This window comes from Neomonachus schauinslandi, chromosome 13 (assembly GCF_002201575.2).
Source record: "Neomonachus schauinslandi chromosome 13, ASM220157v2, whole genome shotgun sequence".
NCBI classification, from domain to species: domain Eukaryota; kingdom Metazoa; phylum Chordata; class Mammalia; order Carnivora; family Phocidae; genus Neomonachus; species Neomonachus schauinslandi.
The window spans coordinates 86,248,159-86,275,760 of NC_058415.1; the positions used below are offsets into that span (position 1 = coordinate 86,248,159).

The window sequence follows — 27,602 nt, forward strand, 5'->3', positions numbered from 1 at the left end:
AGCCTGCGCCCTAGGGAGCTCTGAGTCCCGGAGGTGGTCCCTTCTGGGGAGGGGGCTGTGGGACTCACCACCTGCCCCCTTCTTTTCAGCACTTGCATGGCGCTTCCCTCCCTTTTCACTTCTCTCTCCCACACGTTGCATTCCTCCTCCTTTCTCCTCGCTCTCCTCTGTTCTCCATTCCGCCCTCAACTTCTCTCTCCCAGCCCCTAGTGACCTACCTCAGGTCTGGGCATCTCTGAACCCAGATCCTCTCCAGATGTGGGGTTTTTCACTTACAGGGCTACTCTGAGTCCTGACTCTTTGAGCTGTCCCAGGGGGTGTCTGGCCTCTGGCCCACAGGAACAGAGGCCAGGCTGTGACTGACCGGCAAGGTGTGTGATGTGTGTGTGGGCGTGCACACGAGTGTGAGTGTAAGAATGGCATCCAGGCACCGGCTAGGACACGGAGCAGCTGGGAAAGGGGGCTGGGAGCCATGGGGCAGTCTAATGGCTTTCTTCTTTGGCCCTGCCTCTGGCGCTACCTGGCCTGGACCAACATGGTGGGTGTTGGGGCAGGAGTGGGTGAAGGCTGCCCCATTCCCAGAGATTTCCAAGGAAAAGGCTTCTACTTCATCCCTTGAATTTGCCTTCTTGATTCATGACCCTTTTTCAAGGAAGCTCATTCTGATATCTCAGTCCTGTTTCCATTGGCCACGTTCCTTGAGGAAGAACACATCAGACCAATAGCACCCGCCTGTGTTTCCAGATGGCTGGAGGGTAGGGCCTAGCCTTCGTGGGTCTAGCCTCCGTGAGCCCCAAACGAAGCAGAGATGGGACTTGCTTCCACGGTGATCTGATGACCAAAGCAGATGGGGTAAAGCAGGCAGCGTGGTATTGGTCAAGAGCGCTGGATTGGAGTCCAGAGGTTCTGGTTCATCCTGGGCTTTAGGCAAGTCACTTTCCCTTCCAGGGCCTCAGTTTCCCTTCTACCACATGATATTTAACATTCTGCCTTTCTCCCAGGGCTGGTGTGAGGATCAAGGGAGACAGTGACTGTAGGTAGAGAAGCCGCATGAACTGCAAATTTGGCTATAGGAGCATTTTGCTAACTTCCCTTCTGAGTTCAGATTCTTAAGGGTATTTGACATGCCCAGGTCTGCGCTGAGGGGTGACATATGGGAAGAGGAAGATTTGGCACCTGCTCTAACTCCAGTCTTGCTAACACACGGAAAACACTTGGCAAGTCACGGCCCTGCCTCGGGGGAAGAGAACAGTCTGGGAAGCTTCAAGACAGATTGACCTGGGGGCGGTCTGGGGGCTGATTGAGATAAGACTCGGGTGATGAGGAGTCAGGGACACCTGGGTCGGTGCGGGCGAAGGTTTAGTGTGGGATGCATTGAGGAGAGCCGCTGGCCAGAGAAGAGTGCAGATAGAAGGAGGAAGAATAAGAAAAGTTTGCCCTGGGTACGGTGGGGCAGGCTGCAGAACCTTAAAAGTTCACAGAAGAGTTTGTCTTCTTGGGACTCAATGCTGTGGGGACTAGGGAGCCATGGAAGGTTCTCGGGCAGAGAAATGACAGCTGGACCCTAAGAAAGCAAGATCAGTCCCATATGGAGCACTGCAGGTGGCCCTCTGAGCACGCCAGGCACGAGTGTGCAGGGAGCTGGTGCAAATGCCTCCTGTGTATGGGCGAGCTTCTGTGTTGTGACTCAGCCCACGCGTGTGCTTCAGTGTGCCGAGTGGCTGCATGCCCCACGTCCGTGCTGCACGTGCCGGCCAGTGAGGGCGCTGGGCAGTGGGAGGCGGGGGAGGTGTATGCGTGTTGTTTGCGGGCATGTGTGTCACCGTGTGCATGCAGGGCCGTGGGGCCTCCCAGCATGTGTGTGCACGCCCGGGCGTGTGCGTGTGCGTGACCCCCCCCCCCCCCCCAGGCCTGCCCCGTCCGTGCGTGTGAACTGCCATGTTGATTTGGTGCTGTCTTTCAGAATCACTATCAGTGACCCCTGAGGAGCGTCAGCCACGGTAGGTGCATACGGGCCTCTCTGGCTGCTGCATGAACGGTGTGTCTGACCCCCGGCCCCCTGCTGCACCAGCTCCACATGGGGGGGCACACCTGGGACCTCAGAGCCAGGCTCTCCTCCCTCTCCCTTCTGCAGCTCCAGACTTATTCTTTCCTCTTTCTGTCCTCGCTGCCAGCTGGCTCTCTCACCTCCCTCTCAGCGAGCCTCGGGACTCAGTGCCACTGCTGAGCCTGGGGAGTTCCTGGGACAGGCTCCGCACCCAGGCTCTCGGGAGCCGGCAGAGAGGGCAGAGAGCTCATGGTTGATGGTGTAGAAGCAGGAACTCGGAAGGGGTTGTGCGTGGGGCCGGACTCAGCCAGAGGCCTTGGAACTTGGTCCTGGGGGTGCCACACTGTCTCCCCAGTCTGAGCCGCGTTGTTGGGGCAGGGCAGCCAGCACCCAGCTCAGGGGCCAGAGCCCTGGTAGGCCCCGCGTCCTCTAGCGGGTCAGCCTTGGGGCAGCCATCCGGGGCGAAGGCTCTGGCGGGGTGCTGCTTTCTGAAAGCTGGAGGGCCCTGTCCACAGCTCACAGGCGAGGAAGGGTCACGGAGGCCATCTCCCTCCCTCCTTGGTATTGTCATGCCTGTGGAGGCACGACAAATGACAGCGTCCTCGGCCCCAGATGAAGCGCCATAGCCAGCCCACAGGCTCATGGCCTTGGGGCCTGGTGCTCCTGGGGTGACCTACGCTTTTCAGCCAAGGGGACCACAGTGTCCACCGACCTAGGCAAGTCAGCTTCTCTGGGTCCCACCCTGGCTGGGCCGCACAGTCACCCAGCGACCCGCCTGCCACTCTGTCCCTGCCGCTGACTCTTGCTCTTCTGCTTTTCCCCAGCAGGAAGGGCCCAGCCTCACCTACGCGACCTGTGGTCCCCCGACCAGCTGAGGCTCCCCTCTTAGACTTATAAGCCTGTGGCCGCTGGTATCCGGCTTGCCTGACCTTCCCGCCTCCCCAGGGTCCCTTCTGAGGACTCCGGGCTTTCTGCCCGCCCAGAGGGGCCGCCAGTGCCCCCTCCAGCCATCCTTTTAGCTTTGCCCTCCGGGTTCAAACAGTGTTCTTTCTCCTCCTGTCTCTCTCCGTGAGGACTGGTGACTGTGGCCTGGGGCTCATGGCCCCATACTCCGAGGCTAGGGGTGGCCCCGGGCCAGTACGTTGGAAGACAGGGCGGGCCGAGCATGTGCCTGGAGCTGTGGGTGCACTGCCTGGTGGTGTATGAGAGACCGGCGTGCGTGGCAGGGGGAGGGCCGTCCCGGCCTCCCCGCCCCAGACCCCTGGGAAGCTGTGGCCCCCACCCACCTCCAGTTCCTCCCACCTTCCCTCTCTCTCCCCTCCATTCCAGAACCCTCACCCACACCCTCAGCTTCGTCTTCTCCCCCTGCCACCCCCCTCCCGCCCCGCCGGGCTTGGCTGCCCTTGCCTTACCACTTCTCTCCCTCCTTCTCTCCGTTCTCTCTTTGCTTTCTCTCCAACTGCCAGCCGATCGGGTCAGGCAAGTCCATCCCGTCCTGAGAGCCCCAGGCCCCCCTTCGACCTCTAACCAGATCCCTCTATTCCTCGGAGACCTCCCTTTCCAAGCCTGCCTGGACGGCTGTTCTGTGACTTAACAGTGGCTCCCCAGCCCCAAAGCACCCCCCCTTCATCTGTGACTTAGTCTGTTGTAGTGGTGAGCTGACACATCCAGGCGTGATGTTGGTGAACACTTGTGCCCCTCCGTGGTATTGCTCCTGCCCCATTCTATAAATAACTATAAATACACACACACACACACACACACACACACCACCCCCCACCCCCCGCCGGCCACCACAGCCTCGCCTCTAGTGTTGGGAATCCGTCACCATGCTGTCCTTGAGGAGTCTTGTGGCCCAACTACCAGGGAACACTGTCACCCTGACATCCCCCTTCTCCAAAGTGTGCCACCTCTGACGAGCCACTTTTTCCGTCCCTCCTCCGCTCGAGCCCGGGGGGCGCCGTCCTGGCAGCTGTGTGGCTCTCTACCACCGGGCTTGCTGTCTCTCGGCTGAGAATAAAACCCACTTCTGGACGATGGGAAACTGCCCTCTGCTGGCTTGTGTTCTTTGTGGAGTTCAGGGGAAGGGGAAGTCTTAAACACTGGGATGCAGGGGTGGGCAAGGGCCCAGCCATTGCTCAGGTGCTGTAAGGAGTGGCGGTAAAAGGCCCCATCCTTCGCAAGGCCTACTGGGAAAGCACCTGGGGGTTCACGGGTTCTCATCCTGGGAAGCCTGCTCTGCCCACTAGGGGGCAGGGGCACCGACTCGGCCTGGAGAGGGGATTGGGTGCTGGGACCCTGTTTTCCCTCCCCAGGATTAGATCAGGCTTCTGAGCCTCTGGGCTTCTGAGCCTCTGGGCCATTAGGACAGGAATGCCTCCTGAGAATCCCAGGGCAGGGCCCCTGGGATCCCCCAGGCTTCCCCAAGCAGCATGGAGGTGACAGGCCTGGCCCACCTCTAACAAGCTCTGCTCAGGCTCAGACACACTGGGGCTTCGCACAATCCAGAAGCCTGCCCTCTGCTGGCAGGAGCTCCTCCCTGTTCCATGCCCACAGCACAGACCCCAGTCCCTGGTGGCCAGTGACTGGAAACAGGCACACACAAGGCCAAGTATGGCTAAATCCTTTTATTCTGAAATAAAAAGCAAACCCATAGGAGTCGAATCACCAGGGCAGAACCCCGTCTCCGCCTCCTTCTTCTGTCTTCCTCTGTCTTATGCTATCAATAAATAAGTGTCCCCATTCCCCAAATATTTAATAGAACTTGCTCCCCATTTGCCAGCTCCAACCTCTGCTATGATACAGGGGCTGCCCGATCTCCAGAATATACAAAATGTTACAGAAGTACAGTATATACACTGAGGGGGGAGCCTACCCCGCCAGCAGCTTATATATGCCTTTGCTGGGCCTCAGAGAGGCTTGGGAGAGTGCTGCCCAGTCGTCTAGCGGGACAGGGGGGCACTTGTGCCCCAAAGTGCCTCTGAATAGAGGATGCATGAGCCCCTCTGAATGAAGGACTGCTTGGTAGGGGTAAGGAGGTCACCAGGGAGCCCCTGCTCCCCAAGAGAGGGAGCCCGAGAGGGAGCCTCCTAAATAAACTCTGTATCTATTGAGCCTCCGGCTCTTTATTTTTCTGGAACCATGAATAGTCCAGATATAAAGACACAGCTCTTGCCAAGGTGGCAAGTGGGTCTGCACCGATTTGTCTCCCCCCATTAGGGGGCTTATCATACCCCTTTAGGGGTTCTATCTTGCTAGCGTAGGGAGAAAAGGGCAACTGGGAAGGAATGATAGGGTGGTAGGGAGAGGGTGGGGGCAGAGCCCCCGGCCCCATTTCTTCAGATTTTGCTTGTTGGTGACAGGTGCTTAGATCACCATGATCTTCACCTCGTCATTGTCATCAGCCCGGTAGAAGAAGGGGATGCAGGGGTTGATGCCCAAGCCTGGGCGTTCCTGGGGGTTCTGGATCTCATGCAGCAGCTGCATGATCTGCTGTGTGGTGGGGTTTTCAGGGGCACTGCGGCCCACCAGGGCCTCTCCCTGGGGAGGTGCCACACCATCATTGTCGGCCAGGCTCACCTCTTGAAGATCTGCGGGGGGAGAGAGAGGCAGGGCTCTGAGTGCTGTGCGAGCTCTCCCCACCGCCCCCCAACCCACCCGCCCCCGAGGGCTCTACTCACCACCCTGGCCATTGGCATCGCCAAGCTCTTGGGCTGGGGGCGCTGCAGTGGGGTCCCCAGCAGGGTTCTGGACAGTGGCCAGGAACTTGCCCTGCCACTCATTGCGCTCGCCTACCAGGCGGAGCACCAGCTCCTGCAGCTCCAGCAGTTTGACCTGGAGGGAGAGGTGCTGAGCCCCCGCGAGCCCCACCCCTGCCCCGCCCCACTCCCAGGGACACGCAGGGCCCCTACCTTCATCTCCTCCTTGTCTTGAGCCAGCCGGCTAATGTACTCCTCCTTCTCCCGGTGCCGCTCCTTGAGCAGTGCCCTCTGACTCTGGTAAAGGGCTATATACTCTCCTGCGGGAGGGTGGATGGGCGGCCGCTCAGGCTCCCGCCCCATCCCAGAGCTCCTGCCCCGCGCCGGCCCCGGGCGCTGGCCCTCCCGCTCACCAATAGTGTCCGTCTCTCCAGAAAGCTGGATGCAGCGATGCTCCAGCTCTTCCACCCGCTCCTTCAGCTCCACTTTCTCCTGCATGAGCTCCATAAATCGGCTCTGCGGCCAGAGTGGCGGGGGTCAGGGCACGGCAGCCCGCCTGAGCCATCCTGCCCTTGCCGGCCGAGCCGCAGGAGATTCGCTCACCTGCAGCTTGTCCATGGCCGCCTGGAGGGCCTGGTGGGTCTCCCCAGGCACGCTGTCGCCCCCGCTCCCGGGGGCCACGGCCATCTCCTCCGGCGCGCGCGGGCCCGGGGCCACCAGGTGAGCCAGGCGTTGGCAGCGCAGCCTTTGGTCCTTCAGCTGCCCGCGCAGCCGGGCCCGCTCCTCCTCGGCGCCGGCTAGGGCCGAGTTAAAAAATTCCACCTGCGGGCAAGACGCGCTTTTGGTGGGGGCTACTCAGGGTGAGCAGGGGGCGCGGAGAGGAGCTCCTCCTCTCCCGGCCTCAGTGGGCCCACCCGTGGTTCAAGGATGGTGCCACAGCTGATCATTGGCTCCCGGGGTTTCGGGGGTCAAGAGAAGTCGAGGGGGGCAAACCAAGAGGCAAGAAGGGTGCCCGGGGGGGGGGGGGGGGGGGGGGGGGGGGACCCCAGAGGGAAGCAGGAAGGTGGGACAGGGAAGGAAGGGGCAATGACGGGGGTCCGCTCACCATGGCCTCTCGGCTCTCCAGGCCCTCCGGCATGCTCAGCTTGGGCCGGGCAGCCTCCTCGTCCTTCTCCTCACTGTCCAGTTCGTCTCCTGTCGGGGCACCCGGAGACTCCTCAGACGATCCAACAGGGGAGGTGGAGCGAGCAGGGGAGGAAAGCTCGGGGCCGGCTCCGCCCCGCCTTCCTGTGTGACCTCGGGCCAGCCCGTCCCCAGAGGAGCCACTGTCCTAAAGGTCCCTTCGCACTCAATTCGGTGCTGCTCAAAGTCGCCCTCTTCCTTGGGCTCTGTCCCCTTCCCCTGGGCACCCCCACTTACCTTCCTCAGGCATAGCCATGAGGCTCAGCTGGGCCTGGAGCTGCTGGTTCTGCTGGGTGGCAGCTTCCAGGCGTCCCTGAGGGGCCAGGAAAGAGTGAGAAGGGACACAGGTGGCAGGCCCTCCCTTTGGGGGCTCAGCACTCAAACCCCCTCACCTGGGTCTCCTCTAACTCTTGGCGGGCCTTCTCGGCCGCCACCTTGACCTGAATGTCCTCGTGCTGCAGCCGGTCCATGAGCTGGGTCTGCAGCAGGACCTGCTTGTGCAGCAACTCCTTGTCGGAAGCCAACTGCTGGTAGGCGGCCACGTGCTGCTGATAGGCGGCCACATACTGTTGCAGGTGGCTCACGTACTGGTCCCGCTGCTGCTGCAGGCTCTCGGCCTCCCGGCTCTTCAGCTCCACCTGCAGGAAGACCCTGGGACTGAGGCTGTGGTGGCAGTGGCTTGTTGGGGGGGGGATTCAGAGCCCAGGCTGGGGAGATGGGGGGGGGGGGGCGGGGGGGTTAGCCCTGCCGCCCACCTGGGCCCCTGGCTCCCTCGCTCCAGGACCAAAGTGACTGCCCCCCTCCCCGCCCAGAGCCCCGCACCTCCCTCACCCGGCCTCACACCTCATGACAGCCCTCCTTTTTAACTTTAGTGGAAAATCAAAGCGCACCAACCGACATCTAAGTGCGCCCTGAATGCCTCACTTTACAGGCATGCTTCTCCCTTAATCCTCAGTACCTCCGTGAGCAAAATGCTAATCTCCCTTTTAGACAAAGGACACCGAGGCTGAGAGATGAGAAGCGAACAGTGACCAGTGGAGCTGGGGGCAGCATCCAGGGCTGAATCCGAGAAGCTGCCCACCGCACACTGTCTCTTGCCCTCTGGTTAGGGGCTCGGGGTCTCTGGCCGCGGCGATGACGACCTTCGTTCGGCCCAGGGCTACCCACTTCATAAAGTCAGAGAGCAGGGGGCGAGAAGGAGCCTGCACCGCAGGCAGGCTGGGAAGGACCCTGGAGTCACGTGCCCCCCACCCCCCATCTGGAGCTGCCTGTCCTGGCCAAGCCTCCCACTCTCCAGGCGGGTGTCTGTCCCCCAGGCTTCCTCGGCCGGCGCGGGGGTTACCGTCTCCTTCAGCTCCCCCAGCTTCTCCTGCAGCTGGCCCAGCTTCTTGGCCAGCTCCTTCTTGACATGCTGCTCCGACTGCAGCGCGGTGGTAACCTCCATGTTCTCGTTGGACTGGACAGAGAGGAGGAGTCAGCGGCCACCCGGCGCAGCTGGAGACCCCAGGATGTGGCGTCCGCCTCCCACAGCTCATCTGAGCAGGGCTCTCTAGCTCACAGGGTGCCTTCACGGGGACCATGTCAGGTGGGGTCTATACCCCCACTCCCCAGTTTTACAGGTGGGGAGACAGAGGCCCAGAGGGGTTAAGTGACCCGGCCAGGGAGGAAGGGCCGCGCACCAGCCTGACAAAGCCGTTCTGCAGCTCGGCCAGCTGCTCCTTGAGCTCGCGGTTCTGGGAGAGCGCGCGGCTGATGGTGGTGCGATCATTCTGCATGGTCTCCAGGATCTGCTTGCGCTCCTCGGCCTGCTCGCCCCAGCACTCGGCGGCGCGCTCCAGCTCCAGCAGCCGCTGCTCCTGCTCCTGGTTCAGGCGACTCAGACCTTCGTTGTCTTTCACCTGGGCCTGCAGCTGCCCCGCCAGGATCTCCAGTTCCTTCTGCAGTTGCTCAGCCTCTTCATGGAGCCGCTGCTCCTCCTCCGAGGGCCCGGCTGGGGGCTCCGGAACTGGGGGCACCGCTGAGATGGGGCGCACAGGAAGGGCCTCTCACCTCTGTGCCTCCCGAAACCCCCTCTTCTTGGTCCACAACTTCTAACTGGGCCTCGTCACCCCAAACCTTGGCCTCCTGGCTAACAGTCCCCTCACACTCATGGGACGTGCAATCTTTCAAGACACTTTGGAATAGAGTTCTTTAGGTTTTTATGCTCAAGACAACTCTGGGTGGTTGCCAGTGGGCGCTCTACCCGGACTGGCCAACTCCTGGTATAGACCTCCTTCCCTTGGCCACAGTCCCCTTCCATCCATCCACATCCCTAGGGGCATTCGAAGGCACTCTCACCAGCCCTCTGCCACCAATCCTGCTCCCAGATCCTCCAGTCCCAGCTTACCTATCTGGTTCTTCAGTTCGGCCACACTGGCCTCCAATTCCTGCACCTGACTCATGCTGTGCTCCTTCTCTTCCCTCAATTTGTGCATCTGCCCAAAGCACAGGGGGGCGGGGCGTGTGGGGGGCGGGAAGGGAGGACCATCGCCCTCTCTACCCCTCCCCCCCTTGGCTGCACACAGCAAGTGACAGGATTCCCATTTTACTGATGCCCAGGAAAGATCATGTGACCTGTCTAAGGTGGGGGGGCCGAAGGTCACGTCTCACCTGTTCAGACATCTGCTTCATCCTCTGCTGCCAAATGGCATTATCCTCCTTCAGATTCTCTGCATACCGGTCTCTCTCCAGTTGCAGTTGCTTCAGTGAATCTTTCAGCTGCAAGAAGGGGCGCAGAAGTTAGCAGGGGCTGTCCCTGTGCCTCGCGGGCTCCTGGGCACCTGGGGTCACCCTCCTCTCGCCCTCCTCGCTCTGCAAGGCCTCACCTGCCCCACACGGGCCTCCAGCTGTGCCCGGTCTTTCAGGGCCTGCTGTAACTCCTGGCTGCTATCAGGGGTTTTCGATTGACTAGAAAACTGGAGAATGAAAGATGAAAAGGTTAGATGTACCAGGTGTACCTGGTGGCCCAGCTGTACCACACAAGGCCCCCCCGCAAAAGGGTCTGAGCTGGGATAATGTACAACTTGGGATCGATGAAGATCTCTATGCTCACGTTATTAGTACTGCATCCATAGGCTTTCTGTTAACTAAATACTCATTGTAAGTGTTCCTCTAGCTCCCAATCCCCCCGACTTGGTGTGTATCCTTCCGGATCCTTTTCTGGTTATAGTGAATAAGGCTACAAACTGGTCCAGGTCCTAGAACTGGGGCGGTCAGGGCACAGAGTGCCGGCGTCCATCAACTTCCAAGTCCTCACTTTATATCTCTAGCAGGCCATTTATTAGACTGCCCATCACACGGACGGGCCACAGAGGTGACATTCAATTAACACTTGCTGAGCGGATGGGTGGCCAGACAGGTGGATGGGTAGAGAACTCTGTCTGCTGCCCAGGCCAGACCAAATTTGGAGCTCTAACAAATCGGGTCCCATATCCAGGAGAAAGCAATCAGGAGAGTGACAGACCACATGAGAAATAGCTGTGTAACTTGGAAAAGACGAGAGAGCGACAAGGAATCCGCACCCCCCCCACCCCCGCCAGTATCGGAAGGTCTGTCTTGGGAAAGAGACAAGATTTTTCCTGTGTTGATTGGGAGGTAAGAGCCCCACCGAGGGAAGCGACCTGAAGGCAGAGGATGGCTCGGTGTGAAGAAACTCTGACGGAGGGGAGCTCTCTGACCCTGGTGGCCAGCCTTCCGGGAGGAAGCAGACGGACTCACGGGCTAGCCTTATGCCTGCCACCCATACAACAATGGTTTTCACCCAGGATGCTTTAAAAAACAAAAATAAAAAAGCCCTCTCCCTGAGATTCTGATTCCACAGATCTGGGCCAGGCCCCGATTTGTAGATTTTGATCAGTGTTGGGAGCAGGATTCTGTGGCGGGGCCAGAGCAAGGATCCAAATCTTCCAACTTGTGGCTGGAGGCCGCCCACGACAATCCCGGGAGACAGCGGCCCCAGACGGCTGGGGCTTGGGCTCCCTGGGGCTCCGGCCTTACCTGCTGCAGCAGGAGCTCCGACATCTCCAGTTTCTTCTGCAGCTCCTCCATCCTGAGCTGCATGCCCGCCTTCTCATTTACCAACACTCGAAGCTTCTCGTCCAGTTCCGAGTTCTGCTGCGTCAGGTCCTCGTTGTTTTTGCTGTGGCCACAGGCAGCGAGGAAAGACACAAGTACAGAACAGAAAGGAGCCCTCTGGTGACCAACCCACCACACTTGCCACAGAGCCACAGAACAGGGGCGTCGGAAGGGACCCCAGGGAACGAGAGTCCCCAGTGGCAGGCCAGAGAGAAGACCTGAGTGGCCTGAGGCCACGGCCTGCGTTGGTGGCACCGCTGGGCCCAGAGCCCAGCTCTGCACGGGGTCCTAACCCGTAGGACCCCCTTCCCTGCTCCCACAGCCCTCCCGCTTGCCAGCCCCCAGCCATCCTACTTGTTTTTGTATAACTCCAGCTTCAGGGCATCTCGCTCTTTGGTTAAGTCTTTGTTGTGCTGCGAACACAGAAAGGCGAGGTCAGGCGCGGGCAGGGGGAGGGTGCGGAGGGCGGACTATCAGCTACCCTTGACGCTTCGTTCAAAGCCTTTCCAAGCCCACGCTCTCATTTGCCTCGGAAAAGAGCTCGGGCAGGGTGGGAGAGATTCCCGGCTGGCCAGCGCAGGCCCGGACAGAGCTCGTGGCATTGCTACCAGGCACAGTAAGCGCTGTGGCCGATCCTTCCCTGAGCCAGTCAGCAGGCACGAGGCTAAGGATCGCGTTCAAGCCTTGCGACCACCGCATGGGGCAGGCACGGCTGTGTCTGTTTTACAGGTGAACACAGATTGTCACAGGTGAAGTCGTTTGCCTGCGATCCCCAGCAGAGCTGGAATTAAACATCCAGTCTGTCTGATTCTTCACCCACAATTTCTCCCTGCGGTGGGGGAGCAGATCCAAGGAGTGGAATTAAATTTGCATTGGGATCTTCTGTCTCTTTTCTGAATGATCTATTCATAGGCCCAGCACTCATGAAGGTACAGAGGTGACAGGTCTCCCAGAGCTACCCTGTTCCTCTCCCTGGGTTTTTATAAATCCTTTCATGCACCTTCTATCTATTACACACATGCTTCCCTTCCTACACAAATGGTAACATACTAAAAGTACTGTCCTGTACTCGGTCAAGGCCCATAGCCAGTGACCAGCAGCGCTGGCTCTCTGGCTCTGGCCTCTGCATTCAGTGCTCGCTCCAGAAAGCAGCCCCCGCCACTGCCAATTCCCCCAAGACAGCCAGCTCAGCCCTGCGTTTCTTCTAACAACCACACAACTTTAAAGCAGCAAGAAAGGGCCCGTGCTGCCTTCTGGGCAGTAAGACACTCCATCATGTGGACGCGACCTGTCGGGGAAGCTGCACCTCCCGCGGACGGGTCCGATGCCGGGCTTACCCTGTCCGTCTGTTTCTGCTGTGTGGAGACAGCAGACAGGGTGCGCTCCAGTTCTCCAACGCGCTGGCGGCAGGACTGCAGGCGACTAGCAAGATCTTCAGACTCTCCTGGAATGACAGAGTTTGAAATGGAACCCAGGAAGGAATCCCACCCAAGGCCTGCCAACATGCCAGGCTGAGGGATGGGAGGGTGTCTAGACCCTCACCTGCTTTCTGCCTGGCCGCCTGCTGTGTATGGGCCAGGGCTGTCTGTAAATCAGTTTTCTCAGACACGAGAATTCCTATGGTCTGAATGTGAACCTTTGGGAGAGAAGGCAAAGGGGCGCTGAAGAGGAGGGAAGGAAGCGTCTCCTGGAGGGTGGGAGGGAGACCTCGGCTCCACACACCTGCAGCTGCTCCCTTAGAGAGCCCTGTTCCTTTGCAAGCCTCTGCTCAAACTCCTTCTTCTCCTGCAGGAAGAAGGACACACAACATCCCTGACTGGGAGGAGGCAGAGATGAAACAGCAACGCTCCCAGAATGCCACCGATGGCCCAGGACAGGCTCAACAATGTGGCCAGATCGGGGCGGGGGGGGCAGCGGGGGGGGGGGGCGGGGGGGGGGGGGGGGGGGGGACGAGGGGGCCTTTTATTCCTGCAGGCTAGGAGCAGACCAAGATGAGAATGGGCCTCTACATCTGAATCCTCCCCAAACCCATCTGCCATGTAATCAGCAAAGAAATCACATTACTTTTTCCAGTTGATCCAAAGTTTCCTGGTTCTGCTGTTTCTGTGGGGAGAGTCAAAGGAAGGTAACTCAGTCTGTCCCCCTTTACTACCCTCCCCACACCAAGACGGAGGATGGGCAGGGGCCAGGAACAGGTTTTAAAGGGAAAGTTCACGGGGACATGAACTGACAGACTCTCCTCAAGCTCCCAAGGAAAGAGACTTTGGGTCTTAAGTGGCTTTGCTCACAGCTACGCAAGTGAGAGTCTGGATCCAGATGCCCATGAAAGGACAAGGACCTAAACCTCCAGAAATGGGAGTTGAGAAGTGAGACTAGACTACCCTTCTGTCAGTTCGTGATTCAGAAGGGTGCATTCATTCACAAATATTTACTGAGCATGCCCCACCAGGCCAGGTTCTGTTCTTAATAGCAGGGATACAGGAATGAGAAGGACCTGATTTTCTGAACTAAAAGGGACCTTGGCCACCTCTAATTCTACCTCCTCAGGAAACGGAAGCCCAGAGAGGAAAGGTGACTGGTCCGAGTTGAAAGATGGAGCAAATTAGGGGCTGAGAGTCAAGGCCGGAGCGCACCAGTCAAACCAGTGCTTCCTCCAGAGGCAAGAGCCCCGGGGCAAGTATGGGGAGGATCCAAGCAGGGGTGTCTGGAGAACAGAGAGGAGGCAAAGAGGGCAGCCACAGAGAGCCATGCTGCATGCTCCGTGCTCCGGGGTCCCTCCAATGGAGACTTAGGCCCCCCGGCACCCCATTCTCCCTTGGCACCAGGGGCCCCCAGTCCCTTTCTTCAGAGCCCCAGGGAGAAACTGGAGCCCCAGATTGGCAGTGTGGAATCAGGGGACCCCACTGGACTCTTACCAATTCCTCTATCTTGCTACTGAGTTGTTTGTTTGTTAGATTGCTGGAATCCAGGGCTAGTGATAGCTCTTGGTACCGGCTCTGAGGCGCATGCAGAGGAGGAGGAGGAGGAGGAGTTGGACGAGGGCGGGGGGAGAGGTAGAGAGAGCAGTCATTAGGGTTGGGGGCTGTCTGGGCTGTCTCAGCTGGCAGCGGGGCACCCAGCCCCCACTGTGGGAGGTGGGGGGGGGGGCTGGCCTGCAGGGTCACTGGGCCACGGTCCAGACCCACTTACCTCCAGATCCTTCATATTAGCAGATGATGCCAGGCCCTCTCCATTGATGTAGGATGAAGGCTAGGAGACACGAAAGGGCTCACATGGAGGTGTGCTCTGCCCCCGCCTCAGGACCTAAGCCGTCCGACTCCCTGGCCTGCCCATTAGCTGCACACTGTTCTGCCTAACCCCTTTGTGCCAATTCCTCCTGGTTCTTATCTCCCCCTCCTCCGTCCCCTCCCAGGCAGCTCTCATTCTGTGCTTCCTGCAGAGGGATCAAATGACATAACCAGCTTCAGCTTCGAGGTCCAACCCCTTCAATTTGGGGAGCTTCAAAGATGACTCAGAGGAGTCCTGCCGAGCTGAACACTGCCCAACAAGCTGGCTGCTCTCGGGCTCTTCCGTCCCTCTTGGGAACCTCGCCTCATTCTTTCTGTCATATCTCCCCATCTACCCCCCACCTTGGGTTTCAATTCCTGGGGTACCTCAGACACAAGACCATTGAGCTGCTGAGATAGCTGTCGCAGGCTCTCGGTAGATGACACACATCTGGGGACAAACACGGGAGTCAGGGGTGCAGGAGGCTCAATGGGAAAGAGGAGGTCGCAGGCAGTGGCCTACCCCGACTCCCTCGGCCTAGGGACTGCTGCCCCCATAGGAGATACTCACTTGCTTTCATCCATGAGGAAAGGGCCATTTTCTGCATCATGACTCTGCTCAGGAAGAAACACATGAGGTGGTCACTCAATTGCTGGTAAGACCACCCAGGGGTGGGGGGAGGCAAGCGCCTTCTGACAACCTGCCAACTCCCCAGACTTCAAGGAAAGACCTAGTCTCAGCCTCCCCCACCTCAGTCCTCCGGAAGGAACCAAGCTCCCTGAAGAAAGGGGAAGAGGACCCAAAGCAGGTCCAGTCCTCTGAGGAGGAGGAGGGGGTGAACATCGAGTGGGGCGGCAGGCAAAGGGTGAGGAGGCACAAACCTGAACTGACGGCATGCTAGTGACACAGGGGGGACTAGCACAGCGGGAAGGGACACCATCAGGTGACACGGTGTCATCAATAGTTGGTGCAGCAGGAGCGGCGCGGTCTTTGGGCGCCTGTCACAGAACAGAGCAGGGGGTTAGGGGCCATGCGGGTAAGAAGGCGCCTTGCTGCCATGGATGCAGGAGTGCAGAGCGGGCAGGACAGGTGTTGCTGTGGTCAGAGTGACAGTGACACATGCTGGGAGCCACTCTGGAGTGGAGTGCGGCCATGACTCGCCCAAGCTGAGGGCCGCTCTGCAGCCTTCTGGACGGCCAAAGCTCAAAGCAGGGTCTGCGCGACCTCCTTCCTCAACATGGGGGCCTTGTTCTCCGTGGAGCTCAGCAAGAGACATTATCAGGCTCTGACCTGCAGCAGCCATAGCAGATGGAAGACAGGAGTGCCCGGTCAGGGAGAAGGAAGGCACTGTTCTTCTGGAATGCCAGAGTGACCCTCATCCTGGGCCCTGCCAGGCAGAGGGTGGTGGTGATGAAGGACGTGGCCAATGCCACTATCTGCCTCCTTCCTCCCTGCTCTCTTTTCCTTTCCCCCCTCCTTTCCCCAACTACTGGCTGTATTTGCCCAATTCAGGCCTTTTCTGGGAAAGAAGCTACCTAACTAGATGCCTCACCCTACTCCTGCAGGGAAGAAGAAAAACATGGCCACTAGCCCCACCCCAACCTCCTAGCTCCGAAACACCTACCCAGCTGAGAACCAACGTGAGAAACCAGAGCTAGGACATCTACCCTCTGACTCTTGGTATCCTGGAGAACAATCCTGCGACTGGGGACAAGGACCCATGGAGAAACGGCTCCCTCTTCCCCACCTGGACCCACCTGCTTGACCAGGGCCCCACCCAGCCTCTTTCTGGGCTCAGGCCTGACACAGCCCAAGCATCTAGCTCTACGGATCTAATGTCTGATGAGGAGCAAAGATGAGCAGAGAGACAGGGAAGATGGCCGACAAGCTTGAGTTTGAAGAGGGGAGCACACTAGGGAGCCAAGGCCTGGCCAGCGAGGCTGGGGCCGGAAGGAAGAGGGACCCAGGGCTGGCTGTCCTCTGGACCCATCAGCCCTGGCCTCTGAAAAGTCAACTCTACTGCCCTCCTTAGAGCTAGTGCTGCAGAGCCCAGGAAGCTGAGGATGAATCAAGCAATCTGCATGTTTACTGTCCAGGCTGTGACCTTTGACCCTGGGACCTGGCAGTTGCCTTGCCAACCTGTCAATAGAATCTCCCAGGTAAGAGCAGAGGCTCAGCAGCTGGCCGGGCTTGAGACTTTGGGGGAGGTGGGCACTTCTAGCCCTGGGCCCTGGCAAGCTCTGGGTGCCTCCTGGCATCCTGGGTTCCCACAGATCCCTAGCATTAGACACAAGAACGTTCAGAAAAGGAAAAAAGTAATTTTCTGAGGACTTAAATAGATGTAACACGCCGATTTTAAGATCAACCCAGTTATTTCACAATTTTAGGTCTTATAGCAAAATGGAGTATTTAAAAAGTCACTCTCCACTCCCCCAGCTGTCCCATTCCATTAAAATTTTATTTCTCCATGATTCCCCATTTCTGGAAATGCTGTCAGCTCTGTTCAGGATCCTGTAACCACAAGCCTGCATTGCGGGAACAGAAAACTTAAGTGGGAAACAGCCACTGATACAGAGAGGATTTAAAAACCACAAGAAAGATCTGGGTCTTCGTTTCCAGGACAACAGAGGGGTGTGGGCACAGAATCTTAGAACTCAGGGCAAATACCAGCTTCAGGAGTCCTCTAGGCCTGGGCTCCCTTCCCTGTGCCCTTCAGCAGCTCCTCTGAGATCACAACGTGAGTCACAGCACCTGGACAGACCCGACCACTCAGGCATGAGTGGTCCCAGTGGGTGAAAGCCTCTCGCACCAGCATCCAGAGCTCTGTCCCCACCCTCTCCCCATGCCCATCTCTTGCAGGACCTGGCCGCATTTCAGCCCTCCCCCCTCCCCCCACACCGGCCTGGCCGGTGTCCCAGGACAAAGTGTGAACATCATGTCCAGAAAACCCACCCAGGCTCCCTTTCTGGGAGATGCTCTGTGAGCTCATAATGCCCTCCCCTCTGCCTGGGACTCCCACTTTCCCCACTCTCCATCTGGATAAATGCTACCCACCTGTAATCTTCAAACCAGTCTCAAGTCCATTTAGAACCAACCTTGCCCTCAGTTGGGCACTTGGAACGTTGCCACAGTCTACCTTTGCTTCTTGCACTGGGGTCTGCTTCCCTCAGTGTGCATTCGACCTGGTTTTACCTCTTTTCTCGAGCACCTAGCCAACCACCTCCCCTAGCAAGGGCCACTGAATACACAGCCAAATGTCCAGTTGATTTTTAAAAGAGAATGGGGGAGGGGGGCGTCTGGGTGGCTCAGTCATTAAGTGTCTGCCTTCGGCTCAGGTCATGGTCCCAGGGTTCTGGGATCAAGCCCCGCATCGGACTCCCTGCTCAGCGGGAAGCCTGCTTCTCCCTCTCCCACTCCCCCTGCTTGTGTTCCCTCTGTCGCTGTGTCTCTCTTTGTCAAATAAATGAATAAAATCTTTAAAAAAGGGCACCTGGGTGGCTCAGTTGGCTAAGCGACTGCCTTCGGCTCAGGTCATGATCCTGGAGTCCCAGGATCGAGTCCCGCATCGGGCTCCCTGCTCAGCAGGGAGTCTGCTTCTCCCTCTGACCCTCCTCCCTCTCATGCTCTATCTCATTCTCTCTCTCAAATAAATAAATAAAATCTTTAAAAAAAAAAATCTTTAAAAAAATAAAATAAAATAAAAGACAACAGGGGCGGGATGTCCTGGTTGCTCATCTGTTTGGTTAATCTCATGTGCTTTACAGTTAATTCCTCTGAAAAAATAACCTCGATCCTTGTAACTATAATGTACGCTCCCTTCGTTTTAACCCCACAGTCCCCTACTCTCAAACCAAAATGAGAGTCCCCTACTCTCAAAATCCAATTCAAAGAGAGCACAAACTTGGGGACGGGTGCCCAAAGGGCAAGCCTGAAGGTTTGCTTTTATTTAATCTCTCCGAGTCTGACACGCCACTGGGTATTCATACTCAACGCCTGAAAAGCCCAGATCCCACACACCTGCTCTGGAAGCTCTTCCAAATTACCTTTAAACTTCAAGGCGTGTCTCACCTTCTTCAAGATGATAAAAGATGGGGGGCAAGGAAAACAAGCCAATCAACCAAGCAGGTGAAAAAAGCAGACATGAACAGGCTGAGGGTTAATGACAGCAACATAAAATAAGCCAGAGGCAAAGTATCCCCCAAACCAGAGAAGCCTTGGGGCATGCACAGCTGGGAGAGAGCAAGCCAGAGAGGGGGCTCGGCACTACCTCACCTGCCACTTGTCCAATGGGGGGAGCGCTACCCCATTGGAGCGGTTAAGGTCGGACACCAGCACCTTCAGGATGTCCTGAATCTACAGGCGGCGAGAAGGGAGAAACAAGGGCAAGGGGAGAGAGAAAGTGGCTTAGAGAGAGGTGAGAGAGTCAGGGAAGGAGGAAGAGGAGAGAGGGGAACAAATCCATGGCCCGGGCCGCCTTCTCAAACGGCCACCAGCTGCCTTGCTGGAGGCAGAAATCAGCGTACACAGAGGGAAAAGTCCCCTGAACGAGACAGAGAATGCAGTCACCGGCCCGATGCAGCGGTTTTCTTAAGACACTCATGAGACCCGCTCCTCAGGCCCAGGATGCTGGGGACGAATCTGACAGGAATGTCATCTCCATTTTAAAAACCAGACTTCCGAGGAAGGGTTCGCTTGGACAAGGGGCTCCAGCTAGAAGTCTGAAAGACACTGATCTGCTCCAACAATATCATCTTACAGATGAGCCCACTGGGCCCAGGGGAGGAAGTGATTTTCCTGAGGTCGCCCAGCAAGCTGGTGGCAAAGATGGACTCAAAATTCAATGTCACCTAACCCAAGTGCTTGGGGCTCTCCTCGCTACACCCTGGGCCTCTTCTGTTGCTTTCTACAGGGACATTGTGATGGCACATGGTTGCTCTCACTGCCTGGCTTCCCCTTTGAGGCTGGGGATGAGCAAAGTCACCAGATCAGTACGTCAAATACCACTACCCTTTACTGAATGTTTACCCTGCACCAGGCCCTGTGCCAGGCCTGCGTGGCTCAGTCAGTTAAATGTCCGATTCTTGATTTCTTTCGGCTCAAGTCACATCTCAGGGTCCTGGCACGGAGCTCTATGTCAGGCTCTGTGCTCAGCCGGGAGTCTGCTTGAGGATTTTCTCTCTCTCCCTCTCCCTTTGCCCCCACGCCCCCAGCTCTCTCTTTAATAAATATATCTTAAAAAAAAAAAAAAATCAACCACCTCATTCCAGTGTCACAAGTGTAAATAACATTACCCCAATTTTACTGATGTGGAAATATATCCCTAGCAGGGACATTATCCCCAGCAAAGGGAGAGGTAGGATTCAAATCTGTACCTGACACTTCCTTCACAATCTTAACCATCACCCTCTACTGCCCCTTGAGCACCCTGGTCCCAGGAGCCTGGCCAGCCAATACTTACCTCCTCGGGAGAGTGACAACCATCAGAAGTGGTTGTCTCTGGACTACTCCCATTTTTGATCTTCCTTTTCTTCTTCGCTCCTGCAGGAATACCAGGGCTGTTCTTTTGCTGATATTCCCTCAACTGCAGAAAGGAAAAGCAGCAGGATTCATGAGAACTATAATCCCCTGTATTCACATCCAACTTTGTAGTTTACCATATACTCCTATATTCGCCATCTGATTTAATACCACCAACAGCCCTACAAAGTGTTGTATTTCTCAGTGACTGCAGACATGGAATGATAACATGGCTTTAAAAAAAAAGGAGGGGGGCAATAATGGAATTTAAACTTAGTCTTCTGACTCCGAGTTCTGGGGTTATGCCATGAAATCAGCAAGTGCCAAGAGGCAAAACCAGAGGCGGAGATGGAAAAGTAAACATCTGAGTAATCAGACTTTAGAGTCCTTTCCTACACATCTGTTAAAGTTGCACACTGGTACTTATCAAACTTTTACATCAACGTATGCTGATGGCAGAAGGCAATGAAGGCACACACCTAGTGAATGTGGGAATGTAACAGAATGAGGACAACCCAACCACCATTTCAGAGAGAATTCTATTATAATCTTACAAATCTATGCAAACGCCCTTCCTAGGTACATTAATATAAAATGACTTTTCTCTGTCAAGAGAATCAAGCACAACTGATGCTTCAGTCCCATATTATTCTGTGGCACTTAGGACACTCCATGTTGAGATGATGATTTGGAGAAGATTCCCACCTATGAAGTTCAGGTTCCAGAGATCTGTTCCACAGAGGATAAGCAGATCTTACTCTAAAGACCACCGATTGAGGGGGACCCTGGTCCCAGAATCATGGGGAATTAAAATGTGAGGTAGAGAATTCAGATTTAAACTGTGAAAGAAAGACAGTAGAAACCTAGGAGGAAACCATACTAAAAAATTCTCCCCAGTTGTCACCAAGGTGTTATCAACGTTCTGTGATCACTGCTGAAGTCAATGTCTAAGGATGGGGTACAATCTTAGAGTAAGGGCTCCTGAAACCTCTCCCACCCAGGTCCCATAGTCCCCAGTCCCCTTGAAGCTGGAAATTTGTGCCGCGATCAGAGAAACCGGAAAGGGTATGAAAACACTGGGAGACTGGGTAGTAAGATCAAACACCGGGCTCGTGGCGCTAATGACAGTTCCGAGGGGGATTGTGACGTAACTACATTCCACTCCTCTCTACCGACGCCCGAGTCGCCGCTCCGCGGTGGGGGAGGGGAAAGCAGGGCCGGGACCGAGGTCCTCGGAGACCGGGACCGGGCAGGGGAGCCCAGGTCCTCCGGTTCTGGGTGGCTGATGGCGAGGGCCAAGCCCGAAGCGAGGATCCCGGGGGTCACCGGCCCAAAGTCACCCGGGGGCGACGGGCGAGGGCGGGGGGGGGGGGCGCCGGGGGGGCGGGACTGGCTGAGAAGACTTTGGGGGGGGCGCCAAGGCGCCGAGGGGCTCGCCCTGTGTGCCTCAGGGGCAGCACAGACTCTGGCCACTGCCCGGCCTTCGGAGGGGCCTTTGGCTGGGTCAGGGAGCCGCGACCCGGCACGTTTTACCTTCTTCTTGGCCGCAGCCAGTTTGCTCTCTCGGGTTTCTTCCGACATCCCGGGACGGGGAGGGGGAAGGGGGGGCCACATCATCAAGATCCCGGCAACCCTCGCGGAATTGCTTCCGGCAGTCACCGCGCCGATGTGCGACCGAGCCAGGAAAGGAGGAACCCGGGAGTTTCTAGGCAGCAGCTGGGTGGGCGTGGCCTCAATACCCCAATCCTATTGGTCAGTGAGGAAGATGAAAGGAAAAGGGGCGTGGCCAGGCCGCCGCGGACCTCAAGGGACAGGTGGAGTCACAATGAGAGCGGAGCGCGCAGCCGCTGTCCCCACCCACCTCGGGGGGGCGGGGCCTGAGCGCGCAGGGTGCGCGCGCACCTCGCTTTTTTGACCGTTCGCGGTCTCCGTCATAAGATTCCGAATACCTGGCGGACCTGAGGGGCCGCTCTCCCGCCCTCGCCCTGGACCCTCCTGCACTGCATACTCCCCCGAGGCGGGGACCCCGGACCCCAGGGCTCCGGAGGTGAGCGAGGAGCGGAGAACAGGCCGAAAGGGCATCCCTTCACAGCCCCTTTCCTGACTCCCCATATCCCTGCCCCAGACTCTCTCGTCCCAGAGATCACTTCCGTCTACCCCCATCTAGCCCTCCACACACTCCCCCCTCTCAGAGTCTCCCCTTCCTTGAGCATCCCTACCCCGATCCCGGACCATAACTGCCCCTTCCCAACTCCTAACCTCCCCACACCCCTTTCCTCCCAGAGCGGACCCTAGGTTCAATCAGCCTTTTTCCCTCGTATTCCTCTCCAGGACTCAACCAGGACTTTCCAAAAGTTGCCGCGGGGCCTTCCAATCCCCTGTGAGTATGCCTGTGCACCGCCCCCCTCCATCGGGGAAGTCAGTGCTGCTCCCAGTTCTCCCCACCCCAGCCCTCTTCAAGCCTTCCCCCAGCAGAGCTTGTTCTGCTGAGAAGCTCCAGGTCATTTCTCAGTGCTTCCCCTTCTTTTCCTCCCTGCCCACCAAGCTTCAAAGAAGCAGCAGCATCCTGGCCTTTGCTGGTGGTACCCCAGGCTCTCCCAGTGGGCTCTGTCTCTCCTCCTTCCCGACAGCACCACAAGTGGTTGGTTTTGAAAACACCACGATCCCCTCCCTCACCTGTCCCACCCCACACAGAAACCACCCTCATTCCCTCCGACGTGTGTGCTCTCTCCTGCCTTGGCCATTTCGATATACTGTCCCCTTCTGGAATACTTTCCTTCCAGCTCTTTAGCAAGGTGATGCCTGCTCATCCTTTAGAGCTGAGAGGTCCCTCAGAGAAGCTTCACCCCCACTTCTGACTCAGTCCAGTTGCTCATTTGGACACTCCCTTCACACACTGTACTTCACCTTAAAAGCACTTTTCAGGCTTGTCGTTAGTTGATTGATTATTTGTCATTCACCCATTCATCTGACACATTTTATTGAGTGCCAACCACGTGCCAGGCACTGTTGGGGACACAATGAACAAAACACCGGCCCTGCGCTTGTGGGGTTTAAACTCCAGTGGCGTAAGGCCAGCAATGAACAGAATATTATTAATGAAATGTATATGTCAGGTGGTGATGGATGTTATAAAATGTCAGGACAAAAGAAGAGTGAGGCACTGAGGAGTGACCATTTTAGGCGGGGTGGTCAGCGAAGGCCTTCCTGATGAAATGTGAATAGAGCTTTAAATGGAGATATCTGGAGGAAAAACATAATTATTGGGTGTTTTATATAAGTTCCGTGAAGGCAGGGGCCAGGCTTGATGTCTTATCCATTGCTGAAACCCTGGAGCCTTTGCCAGTGCCTAGCAGATAGTGCTTACTCCCTCTCTGTCAACTGACTGATTAAAAGCCTCTGTCCTAAGAGTAGGAACCATGTCTTCCTTGGCTTCGTCTTGTATCATGTGTACACGGTTGACCCAACACACATTTCCTAAAGATTAGCAGTGTACCGGGCACTGGCCTTTGCAACTTTTAGAGGCAGAGAGGGCAAAGATGAACTGCAGCCCCAGGGAAGGGGTTTGTTGCCCAATGAAATTATCAGCCCAGCGACATCATAGACTTGAGAGGAGCATCCAAGAAGTAGACGTGAGGCAGGTTATCTGGGGTCAGGTTAGGGGCCATGATGAGCCCTTTAATTAGGATTGGGTGTGGCTAGGAGTGAAAGAAAACCCCAAATAACGGTGGCCTAAACAGACCTCAGGGTCCCAGGCCTCTATCTTGCTCCACTGCACCTTCAACAAGGTTCTACCTTATCGCCCAAGGTGCTGTTCAGCTCTTTCATTACATCCACATTCTAGCCAGCAGGAAGGAGGAAGGCAGGCCAGAGAAAGGCATACCCTCTCCCTGGAAGGACAGTTCCCAGAACTTGTGTACATGATTTCTGACCAACTTCCACTCACCAGAACTTAGACAGCTACATCTAATTCCAAGGGCAGCTGGGCAATGTAATCTTATTAGGGGGTGGGGGTGTCAGTCACCAAGCAGAAGGGGGGCGGTGGTTGTTGGGGACAACTTGTAGGTTCTGAATTGTGGATAATGGGTCAGTCTGGCTGATGACTTTATGTGCCACTCAGCGGCCATCTCCCAAGTCTGGCCAGGCTGATGGGGCCAGCGAGGACTCTCTGCACCTCGACATTCAGAAACTGAAGGAGAAGAGGGACCTGCTGGACAAGGAGATCACCCAGTTAATATCTGAGTAAGTCTCGCTGGGCTCCTCAGCATGCTTAAGATAACTTTTAACCGGAGGTCCAGTAACTGAAACCCAGCCACACTAGCTTAGCCTAAAACCAGGACCGTGCCCTGCCGAGGGATTCAGCATGTCAGCAGCCTCTCTCGGGTAGGGTGTGGTCAGACCTGGGAGGAGCAGGAACTAGGGAGCGGAAAACTGTCCCTAGCAGAGGTCATCACTTGGTCCCTCTCTGCCTCTTCCATCTGCACACCGACTCCATTCTCTCTCTGCAGGTGGGCTCTCTAGGGCCTGGAGGAAGCTGGCTCTTCCACAACTCCTGACTTTCTCACACCTCTTGCTCCAGCCATGTGGCACAGACTGAGCAGCCTTTGAATGTGCATTTCACACGGGAGGGGCTCTGACTAGCCACTCATGTGCCCATCTGTGAATCCCCCTGCTGTGGCCCGGGTCACACAGTACCAGCGTGGCTGCGAACCACTCCCTAAGGGCACAGGGAGATTGGCCAGGAGTGAGGGGCTAGGCAGATCCCCTGCCCTACCGTAAGCTTCCTGAGGGCAGGGTCTGTCTTGTCCCTAGTAGGTCCTTAGTGAACATTTGTGTAGTTTTTTTTTTTAAGATTTTATTTCTTTATTTGCCAGAGAGAGAGTACAAACAGGGAGAGTGGCAGGCAGAGGGAGAGGGAGAAGCAGATTCCCTGCTGAGCAAGGAGCCCGATGTGGGGCTCAATTCCAGGACCCTGAGAGCCACCCAGGCATCCCATGAACATTAGTTAAATAGATGCCTTGTGGGAACCTGGTGGCGCAGTCGTTTAAGCATCTGCCTTCGGCTCAGGTCAGGATCTCAGGGTCCTGGGATTGAGCCCCGCATCAAGCTCCTTGCTCAGCAGGGAATCTGCTTCTCCTTCTGCCTGCTGCTCCCCCTGCTTGTGTGCTCAATCTCTCTCTCTCTGACAAATAAATAAATAAATAAAATCTTTAAATAGATGCCTTGTTACTCTCTGAACCTTGGATCCTCCTCAGCTTTCTTAAAGATCCTCTCTCTCTCTCTCCACCCCCCACCCCAGAGGCTACAGTGTGGATGAACTGGAGGACCACATCTCCCAGCTCCACGAATATAATGACATCAAGGATGTAGGCCAGATGCTGCTAGGCAAACTAGGTGAGCAGCAGAACCCCAGAGGAGCAGCCTTCGGAGGGAAGGAGTCCGCATTTCCCCGGGTGTCTGGATTTTGCTCCTGGGCCCTCCAACTTGCCAGCCTTCCTGTCTTTTTCAGCTGGCCCACTCCCCGAATGCCCCGAAGCAGCTGTACAGCTCTTACAGGAGTCCCTGGGGTCTCTTCCCTCAAGTGTAGAGCCTGCTTCAGAGCCCCAGGCAGGTTTGAGCATGAACTTGCCTACCTGCTCGATGGGCTGTGGTTCCCGGTCTTCTGGGGCCTACTCAGACTGATTGCTACACCACCCTTACCTCAGGTGGCTGACTCGCTACAGAGGCAGAAAGTCACAGATGGGTGACTTTGTGACTTCAAGGAGTATTTTGTTCTTCCTTGAACAGTCTGACTATCCAGAGGGCTCGGCCAAGGCACAGACACCTGTGTGCCTAGGCTGGTTAGGACAGTCCACTTTGGAAGCAAGCAAAGGCATGGATGGCCTCAGTCCGGTCACCTGGCTGGGGCCGGTGGGCACTCCAGCGTTCAGCACCCAGTGACTGTTTGGGACAGGGTGCAGGGCTGGGATGTCTGCCTGGTCACTGCGGGAGTTTAGCACTTCCTGTAGAATTGCCTATCAGCATCCGGGAGTCTGTGGCAGGGAGGGCTTTTCTGTTCCAGTGGGGAATGGGTCCTGAGGAAGGAGAGGAGGTAACAGGAGGAGGGAAATACAGATGGAGGAAGGAGGAGGATCAGGCCCCAAGGAGAAAAGAGATGAGGGGACCGTAGCCTGGTGGTTAAGGGCATCCCCTCTTGTGAGACAGAACCCAGCTTGAGACCTGTCTTTCCAGGCCTGGGACCTGGAGAGGACAGGGCAGCCTATCCTCTGAGGTTATATATACTGAGCACCTACTCTCTGCTGCTCTGTAGGGTGTGGGGCACTCTAGTGAACCAGACACCTGGAGGACCCTGTTCTCATGTGACTTAGGTTTTGGTGTGTGGGGGAAGGGAGGGGAAAGGTCAGTAAGTAAAGGAACACAAACAAAGGAATTATAAAATGTGTTAAGTGCTATGAAGGAAACAGGCCAGGGGTGCTGGGTGGCTCAGTCGTTAAGCATCTGCCTTCGGCTCAGGTCATGATCCCAGGGTCCTGGGATCGAGCCCTGCATCGGGCTCCCTGCTCGGCCGGAGGCCTGCTTCTCCCTCTCCCATTCCCCCTGCTTGTGTTCCCTCTCTTGCTGTGTCTCTCTCTGTCAAATAAATAAATAAAATCTTTAAAAAAAGATAAAAAGAAACAGGCCAGAGATGGAGAAGAATATTGAGGTATGAACAGGGTGGCAGGTAGGGATGATCTAAGGTGGTCAGGGAAGACCTCTCAGATCCCTTCCCCTGGGAGACAGAAAGGGTCTTTGAGGGAGCAGGAGGCATGGTATCACCAAATGGCCAGGGCATGACCCCTGGGCCAGGCTAAGGAGTGAGGGTTTTCAGCAGGCCCCAGGTGCAATGTAAATATAAATTTACATTTTCAGCAGATGGCTCTAGGTGCTCTGTGTGGAGTCCAGCAGAGCTTGGTTTGACTCCTCTGTCAAGTGGGGTGAGGGTTCAGTGAGTCTTGTTTGGGGTGGCCAAGCAGGGCCCACAGTGGTAGGGTCTGGAAGGAGTAGCAAGAGGGTATCTCGGCCAACTAGGGGAGCAAGAAGAAGGTGCGAGAGTGGGTCCTGGGTAGGTCAGGCCTTTGGCCATTCTCCCTCCCACTTCTCCCACCAGACACACATCTTTTCTTCTTTCTTTCCTTTCAGCTGTGATCCGAGGTGTCACCACCAAAGAATTATATCCAGAATTTGGCCTGGATATGAATGACTGAGCCAAGGCTCACAGCCCTTTGTCCACAGCCCAATGGGACAGGCAGATTTGAACATGAGAGGCAGTGAGAGCCCGTCCAGCACATGCACAGACTTCCCAGCGAGGAAGTGTCAGAAGCCTTTTTCTAGAGAGCTTGATCTGAGTCACAAGGGAGCCCAGAGAAGAGACAGACAGCGAAGAAGAGCTGTTCCTGCTCCAAGTTTCCTGAAGTGTCCCAGTGATGTCTGTGTGTGTGTGTATGTCTCCCATTTGTAAATAAACATACAAGCAATCTTGGTGTGAATCTCTACACTGCGAGTCCCTCTCCTCCGGTAGCCCCCTAATCTTCCCCGGGAGAAAGAGAGCCTGCCTTGGATCGTAACAAGCTAACATGTACCAAGTACTGTGCTGCGCACCTTACGTCCATTATCTCTCAAGCCTGAGTCCATCCCATGAGAAATGAATATTGCTCTCCCCATTGTACAGATGAGGAAATTGAGGCTCAGAGAAGCAGAGTGACTTACCCAAGGTCACATAGCCAGTAAGTGGCAGAGCA

The 27,602-nt window shown here is 56.5% G+C and overlaps 3 protein-coding genes across 10 annotated transcripts in view; 2 read left to right on the forward strand and 1 right to left on the reverse strand.

The window, feature by feature from the left end:
* Window positions 1–4,088, forward strand: part of DNM1 (dynamin 1) — a 43,632-nt gene extending 39,544 nt beyond the window's left edge. Inside the window, 1 exon segment of the mRNA XM_021691695.2 lies at window positions 2,875–4,088. Coding sequence (XP_021547370.1) covers window positions 2,875–2,944 — 70 coding nt within the window. The 3' untranslated portion in view covers window positions 2,945–4,088.
* A 577-nt stretch (window positions 4,089–4,665) lies between these two features.
* GOLGA2 (golgin A2) lies at window positions 4,666–21,490 on the reverse strand. 8 transcript variants are annotated; one of them, XM_044920789.1, is made up of 27 exons: window positions 21,358–21,490; window positions 19,766–19,888; window positions 18,580–18,660; window positions 15,189–15,305; window positions 14,878–14,921; window positions 14,694–14,757; window positions 14,230–14,289; window positions 13,956–14,021; window positions 13,105–13,143; window positions 12,763–12,825; window positions 12,583–12,676; window positions 12,378–12,484; window positions 11,395–11,453; window positions 10,963–11,104; window positions 9,792–9,881; window positions 9,577–9,684; window positions 9,314–9,401; window positions 8,607–8,944; window positions 8,270–8,383; window positions 7,320–7,565; window positions 7,165–7,240; window positions 6,851–6,939; window positions 6,349–6,567; window positions 6,159–6,261; window positions 5,959–6,065; window positions 5,728–5,881; window positions 4,666–5,637 (listed from the first exon to the last, which is right to left on the reverse strand). In XM_044920789.1, the coding sequence occupies exons 1-27, from the start codon at window positions 21,439–21,441 to the stop codon at window positions 5,414–5,416; spliced, it is 3,099 nt and encodes a 1,032-aa protein (XP_044776724.1). In that variant the 5' UTR covers window positions 21,442–21,490; the 3' UTR covers window positions 4,666–5,413. The 8 variants fall into 8 exon arrangements, with proteins under 8 accessions (XP_044776724.1, XP_044776723.1, XP_021546919.1 ...); XM_044920788.1 differs by having other exon boundaries at window positions 8,607–8,932; window positions 13,956–14,036; XM_021691244.1 differs by having other exon boundaries at window positions 13,956–14,036.
* SWI5 (SWI5 homologous recombination repair protein) lies at window positions 21,491–27,333 on the forward strand. Its single transcript, XM_044920432.1, has 6 exons — window positions 21,491–21,638; window positions 21,763–21,871; window positions 22,156–22,204; window positions 23,945–24,066; window positions 25,124–25,218; window positions 27,004–27,333. Exons 1-6 carry the CDS (start codon window positions 21,491–21,493, stop codon window positions 27,066–27,068), a joined length of 588 nt encoding a protein of 195 aa, XP_044776367.1. The 3' UTR covers window positions 27,069–27,333.
* The last annotated feature ends 269 nt before the right edge of the window (window positions 27,334–27,602 follow it).

Excerpts from the sequence above, each read along its gene's own strand:
- GOLGA2 (XM_021691244.1), bottom strand. The coding sequence starts at position 21,441 with ATGATGTGGCCCCCCCTTCCCCCTCCCCGTCCCGGGATGTCGGAAGAA. Across the intron at positions 6,568-6,850 it reads TGGAGAGCCGAGAGGCCATG|GTGGAATTTTTTAACTCGGC; the intron begins GTGAGCGGACCC and ends TCTTGCCCGCAG. Across the intron at positions 5,638-5,727 it reads CGATGCCAATGGCCAGGGTG|ATCTTCAAGAGGTGAGCCTG; the intron begins GTGAGTAGAGCC and ends CTCCCCCCGCAG.
- SWI5 (XM_044920432.1), top strand. The coding sequence starts at position 21,491 with ATGTGCGACCGAGCCAGGAAAGGAGGAACCCGGGAGTTTCTAGGCAGC. Across the intron at positions 24,067-25,123 it reads ATCACCCAGTTAATATCTGA|AGGCTACAGTGTGGATGAAC; the intron begins GTAAGTCTCGCT and ends CCCCCACCCCAG. Across the intron at positions 25,219-27,003 it reads GATGCTGCTAGGCAAACTAG|CTGTGATCCGAGGTGTCACC; the intron begins GTGAGCAGCAGA and ends CTTTCCTTTCAG.